The 7,241-nt window shown below is 39.0% G+C and overlaps 1 protein-coding gene across 1 annotated transcript; it reads right to left on the bottom strand.

Moving 5' to 3' along the window:
• Positions 1-567: 567 nt before the first annotated feature.
• Positions 568-6,954, bottom strand: LOC311059864 (uncharacterized protein). The gene is made up of 7 exons (XM_084077965.1): positions 6,888-6,954; positions 5,972-6,001; positions 5,148-5,198; positions 4,155-4,302; positions 3,516-3,631; positions 1,030-1,066; positions 568-695 (listed from the first exon to the last, which is right to left on the bottom strand). The coding sequence occupies exons 1-6, from the start codon at positions 6,919-6,921 to the stop codon at positions 1,044-1,046; spliced, it is 402 nt and encodes a 133-aa protein (XP_083934091.1). The 5' UTR covers positions 6,922-6,954; the 3' UTR covers positions 568-695; positions 1,030-1,043.
• Positions 6,955-7,241: the final 287 nt, after the last annotated feature.

Below are 7,241 nucleotides of genomic sequence, written 5' to 3'. Positions count from 1 at the left end.
TTTACATTTCATATCATACACCATACAGTAATAAATCCTATAACTTTCACCGGCAAAAAAACATAAGTGTTTTTTTGTATTAAATAAATAATTAAAATAATATTACGATACAGTATGACATCATGACAATACCTATCGTCACATTTTAATACCACGATAGGCTGTATCGTGGGTCATGTCGTGACACTCCTAGGCGGGGAGGGTTAATCTTTTTTTTTTTATCACTTGGGGAGGGCCATGATTTGTTTTTTTAGTCAAAGGGAGGGTCATGGCATTTTAGATCAAGGTACATATATTTTCTCCAGGGGTACCCTTCTTTAAAAATCGACCTGTCCCTTACTGTATGTTTTGTAATAATAATACAAATGTACAAAGTAACTTGTATCTAAAGTTTTCAAATAATTATAGTCGAGTAAAAAGTACAATATTTGTAAAAGCACTGAAAATTGGAAATACTCCAGTAAAGTAAACCTCAAAATTTGACTCAAGTGCAGTACTTGAGTAAATTTACACCACTGGCTACAGGTTGCATAAAATAAAAAACACACATGGGTTCCCGAGGCACCTAGGTTGCATGAGATGACTTTTATTTGAGGCTCACAGATTAATATTACAGACAAAATGGTGTTGCATTATTAATCACTATGATGACAGGAGGATTGGAGGCTGATCCTCCCAGTGTCTTCATCAAGGAGCTGTGGAAGAAGCACGCACGCACGCACGCACGCACGCACGCACGCACGCACGCACGCACGCACGCACGCACGCACGCACGCACACACACACACACACACACACACACACACACACACACACACACACACACACACACACACACACACACACACACACACACACACACACAAATAGCAAATCATTTACTCACTTCACCACTTTATGTCAAGGATTCAACAGTTGATATTATTCAAGAGAGCATATTGTAATGTCTATTAGAAACAAAGCATCTAAATAAAGCATCAAATGTTGATATATATTATGTTTTTAAAAGTAAAATAAATGTTCACTTACCGTCAATAGGCAGATCACCCGCTAGGCCTAACTCCCCCTAAAATGTAAGACATACATTTGACAGGATTATTAGCATTTTACCATTTTAAGCCCTGTTGTCAAAAAAAAAATCAAAAATCTTCAAAGATAGCAAAAAATGGCAGATGTACAATCTTACATCACATTGCATTGCGGCACGTTGTGACCTTGTAGATCGCTCATTAGTGTTACTTTTTCAGCCTGTACAATCTCTTCCCTAACTACCCCAGATTACAAAAAATAAATAAATAATTAACACTAAATCTAATAAAAACTAAACTAAAACCAACATGTGCTTTTCCCCCCCTCTCTAAGCACCTTAACGTACATGAGTATATCATGCACAGTATACATTGTTGCAATATTCAGGCACCTTCGTCATATTTCTTTTTTAATCTCAGGTACTAGTGTAAATATGTAGATAACTTGCTTGGCCTTTTTGTTGTTCTCTTGTTTGATCTCCCTTCCCACTTGCCCGTTGCGATGGGAGCGATGTACGAAAGCGAATTTCACCCACTTTTTTACCTTGTAAACCTGTGATGTGACAATAAACCTGATTCTGATTCTGAACATTAAACATACAAAAACTAGAAAAAGTGCTCCTCGGAGCACAGGTCTCCGCCAGGTCAGGTAGGTTATTGTGGCCTCCTGGTGGCGCTGTAATAGGCCAATGTGAAAAGGGTGGCAGTTCTTCTTAGACCTTGCACGACAATCGGACACTGCATTCATGATTTTAGGCATTTAGTTAAAAAAAAATGTTTTGCTAAATTAGACCTGCTGGTGGTGCTATAACAGACCAATCTTAAAGGCATTGTAGGCAGGTTCTGAAATAAATAAAGAAAAAAAACACCGCCCCTCCAGCAGTTCGTTTCCCCGACCACCAGGGGGTGACGCAGGGGGGAGTTCTAAATGGACCATGCCCAAAATAGGTTGCTTTATTGGGATACAATATGCGGAACTGCCGCCCTGCTGGTTCTCTGAATTTTTATTTTCAAATAGGCTCTTTCATGATAAATTGACCACATATATGAAGTTAAACAACTAAATTCTATCCACACGCTATCTTAAAAGTAAATTCTGTGCCTCAAAAACGAAGTTTGAGAGCGTTTTAAAACCGAAAGTAAAACGTTCATAAGGACACGGACACGCACGGACGCGCACATGCGTGCGTTAATTTACGTCCCGGACAAACATAAACAATAGGGAAAATACGGATTTCAGAAAGAGGACTGTTTCAATGCAGGAAAACACCCCAGCATCATTATATAGTGGCTGATAGAGGGGAAAAAATGCAAAATATATATAAATATGTTTTAAATGTAAGCTTAATGTTGCCTAGAATCCCTTTAAAAGGGTGGCATTTGTTCCTCAACATAGTGTGAATGTCCATGCACAAGTTTGACCGCAATCGGACTGTGCGTTCATGATTTGCGGAATTTTGTTCAAAACAAGCCACTACTGCAAACTTTAGATGTCAATCTTAGCCAATCAGGATGGAATATGAAAAATCAAACACTTGATCGTCTTGATCACATGACTATTGAGATCATGTCTACCGATTTGCGTGAAATTTGGATAAAATCGGAAGGAGTAATATAAAAAGAAATGTTTTACATAAGTCAGCCTCCTGGTGGCACTAAAAGGCAGATGTGAAAAATGCGGGGCAAAGGTCTTTCCTTGACCTCTAGAGAGTGAGCGTACAAAGTTTTACACAGATGGGTGCAGTTACTGTATGGTGAAAACACGAATCGGCCTGTTATAGCGCCACCATGAGGCTGATTTGGAAGTGGCATTTCTTCCTCGGCATAGTGGAAATATGTGTGCAAAATTTCACGGAAATTGCATGCTCTATGTTCATGATTTGAGGCATTTTGTTCAAACGGAGCACTCCTGCAAACTTTGGAAGCCATTTGTAGCCAATCAGGATGGAATATGAAAAATCTTAAAGACTCTTTTCGTTTAATGACTAGGGATACTGTGTACCGATGTGCATGATTTTTGGACAAAATCTGTAGGACTACCGTCAAATTTTTTTTTGCACAAATTGGCCTCCTGGTGGCACTATAAAAGGCCCATGTGAAAATTGGCATCCAGGGAGTGTGTGTGTGCGCAGTTTCGCTGCAATCAAGCCAACGGTGCCGGAGATTAGCTGGTCACATACGGACGGACACACGGAGACACACACACACACACACACACAGACGGATGGACGGACGGCAAAACATACTCTCGCCATGCCATGAAAATACTCCTTTTCACAGAATAAGAAAATAAATGAACTAGCACTAAACTGAAAATCTACACAAAAAGTCGTGATGAAAAACTAAACAAAAACGAATGATGAAAAACTATAATGATCTATAATGACAAAATGATACTCTCTCTCTCTCTATCTCTCTCTCTCTCTCTTTCTCTTTCTCATGCAAACACACAATTGAAAGATGCATGAATGCATGGCGTGCACGTACATGGCTTACTGCATCTCCAATAGAACTTTATGCAGTAGTGTCCATTGTGTTTGCATCCCGAATTAGAGTCCAGCAGCGTGGTCGCATCGAGGTCACATAACTGACGTTTTAGACACCTGAGAGAAAGAAGAGGGAAGCTTGTACACCCGTGGTGGAAAAAGTATTCACATTTTTTACTTAAGTAAAAGTATCAATACTGCAATGTAGAAATACTCTGTTATAAGTACAAGTCAGGAATTAAACATCTACTTGAGCAAAATTACAAAAGTATTGGTAACAAAATGTACTTAAAGTACCAAAAGTAGAAAGTACTCATTATGCAGAATGTCACAAGTTTTCAAATGTAAAAAATGTATAAAAACTATTTAGAAAATAGCAGATCAACAAGCTCACAATGCATCACATCACGAGCCATTGTGAGCTTGTTGATCTGCTATTTTCAAATGGCCGAAATGTGTGTGTGTGTGTGTGTGTGTGTGTGTGTGTGTGTGTGTGTGTGTGTGTGTGTGTGTGTGTGTGTGTGTGTGTGTGTGTGTGTGTGTGATTGTGTGCGTGCATGCATGCGTGCGTGCGTGCGTGCGTGCGTGCGTGCGCCACTTGCATGCGTGACAGCGTGTGTGTATGTGTGTGCATTCTTACTTGCGTTTAATTGCTTCTTGCAGTTTACGGGCACACGCCCCTACCCCCCATGTGGGAACATTCCATTTGGCAAACCACCAGAACCAGCGAGACTTTGTCCTGTATCCCCTCTTCACCTTACCCTGTAACACGAAGCCTTTTCCAGGTCCTGCAAAGAATAAGAACCAGCTAATACATTCTTCCATCAAACATTTCACATTACATACTGTCATATACACATAATCACCCCGTCGGGACTTATTTATTAATAATGACCGGCTACCCATCAATTATCCCACTTATTACACACCTACTTAATAAATAGATTAATAAATTGACCCAAAAGTAACAACAAAACAAAGTATTTCCTTGCTTACGGCAATGAAAGTATTCCATAAGTGTTGCGCTGGGCGGACACGCCTCAGAAAACAAGGAAGTGTTGATAAAATAGAATACATTTTTGGTTAATGCATTGTCTATTTCTCGCTACAAGTGTTTTCAAAAACATTCTTGGGAGCAATGTTTAGCTGTAAATGACATGGTGTGTTTGTTTACATGGCTGTCATGTTGGATACAGCATAAAATCAAGCAGCGCAGCAGGTGCTCCGAGCCTTTGATTAGACAGCGGTCTGTTATTGAGCTCATCGGTCATTATCCAGAAATAACACACAGCTGAAATCAGCAATTGACTAATCAGAATCAAGCATTCAACCAAGCCGTGTGATAATGGCAGATATATAACGGGTCGTTTATGTTTGGTTAATACTGTTCTGATCGTGGTATAAAACATTTTGGCCTGTCACTTAGGCTCTAAAGTAGCCTTACAGCGTGTTGCGGGTTTGAGTCCCCACCCCGAGGGCCTTGCTGCGTGTCACTCCCCATCTCTCATGTGGACAGGATTTATTCGTTTTATTTATTTATTGTATTGTCTTATGGAGGTTGGAAAAATATCAGTAAACATGGGCCTTATAGTCAATTATCTTCAAGCTAGCGCATTGTAGAGTTTCATCTTACCGCAGTCGAGTCTATCCCTGTATTCACCACACTTTGAAAAGGTGCTGCTAGCTGGCAATAGTTTTGACAGCACACACACCCACACCCACACACACACACACACACACACACACACACACACACACACACACACACACACACGTTTATATTAATTCTATAACGTCTTCCTTTACATGATGGAAAATGTCCGAAATCCATGCACATCTTTTCATTAAAATGACTCTTTCAAAGTGATTTTATGGAATTTTATGGTTTCTACTTAAGGTTGAATTAAATTGAAGAGCATCATGTCCAGTTGAAACCAGCGTTAATTTTGTCGACAATGTTTTTTCACTGACGAAAACGAAATAAAAACTAAGCTATGATGACTAAAAGACTAGATATATTGACTAGATATATTGACAACTAGATATATTAACAATTTCGTCAACAAATAAAAACTAGACTCAAATGTTTGGGAGGCACTATAGCGGAAAATTGTTCTAGTAGAAGTAAAAGACAAGCCATTTCATGTTTGGTTTTGCTCGGGTGTTGCACTCAACTCAAATAGCAGATCTACAAGCTCACAACACGTCGCAGCGCAACACGTTGTGAGCTTGCAGATCAGCTATTTTCAGCATGCAACCAAGTGTAAAATCAGGCCTTGACGCCATCAAGAAAAAAAAGTGAAACGGTAGATTTAGTCGACTAAAACCAGACTAAGACTAAAACATGTCAGATGACTAAAATATGACTAAAACGTGTTTTTATTCAAAAGACTATGACTAAACTAAATCAAAATTTGCTGTAAAAATTAACACTGGTTGAAACACATGTGTACTTACAGTTAGCCTCCCAGCACACAGCAGCCAACACTGAAACATACACAACACAGTGATGTGTCAAATATTAAAAAGATGTAAATAAAAAATAAATAACAACAGTCACAAACACAAAATGAAGATTAGTTTTAAATCAATCAATAGGCAGACCAAGATGATGTCACTTGTTCCCTCCTGTAAGTAGACAGAAAAGTCTGCCAGGCCGGGTTGCCTGTCCAGGGCCCACAAATCTTGGAACGTCTGAAATATCTAACGTGTACATCTTGATCACATGACCCCAGATATAATGTTTACCGATTTGTGTGCGATTTGAAAAAAATCTTTAGGAGCAGTATCAAAACGTGTGTGTTTTGAAGAAAACACAAAATGGCGGAAAATGTAATCTGGCACTAATGGCCAGGGAATATATAAGAAGAGTGAGGATCCAAGGAATACAGGGGAATATAAATAAATGGCAGATAAACATGACTTAACCCATTGAGACCTGAAGCTGATCCATCAAAAATATTTTGTTACAGGGACCCCCCAGAAGCAAAGATTTGAGTTAAAAATGTTCGCTTTAAAAAAATATATATATATATTCAAAGATTTGCACACATTTTCACGATTTTTCAAAAATAGCAGATCTACAAGCTCGTAGCGCGGCACTCGGTGCCACGCTATGAGCTTGTATATCTGCTATTTTTGAATAGCCCAAAGTGTAAAATAATGCTTTTTAGCTCAAATCTAAAAATGACACAGTTCCAGGTCTTAACGGGTTAAGCAAAATGAGTTTTTTTTTGCCTTATGGTTAAGTAAAAAAAAAATGTTTTGCCTAAGTACATTTTTAATTTCTTCTTTCCTGAAATCCTTAGGCAATTATGCTATGAGGCTGTGAGGCTATGTTATTGTAAATAATCTTTGAAGAGTCTATACTTACCGATGAGGACACACAGGAGTCGGAGGTTGGTCATGTTGTCAGATCGAAGATGATCAACCGAAGTACGTCCTGCTTCAACCCATGCTCTTATATAGCCCTGGTTATGGTAACTACTGTTTACATTCACTTATGCAATACTGTTTGATCATCATCAATCATTTTTCATTGTCAACATAGTGTGACTGTGCAGCATTGTCAACAATGTGGCTGGATATAAAATGATGGAGATCATTTAACAGAGGATCAAAGACAAAATGGAACAAGCATTTTCTGATCCGAATGAGGCAAATGTTGGCTCTCATCCTCCACCTGTCAGTGGCGCAATTTGCATATGTTTGCTGGGTTATGTGAACC

The sequence above is a fragment of the Gymnoscopelus microlampas genome (assembly GCF_963454915.1).
Source record: "Gymnoscopelus microlampas genome assembly, chromosome: 14".
In the NCBI taxonomy this organism is placed as follows: domain Eukaryota; kingdom Metazoa; phylum Chordata; class Actinopteri; order Myctophiformes; family Myctophidae; genus Gymnoscopelus; species Gymnoscopelus microlampas.
Note: the sequence above shows the minus strand (reverse complement) of the source record. Positions and strands in the feature narration are given on the sequence as shown.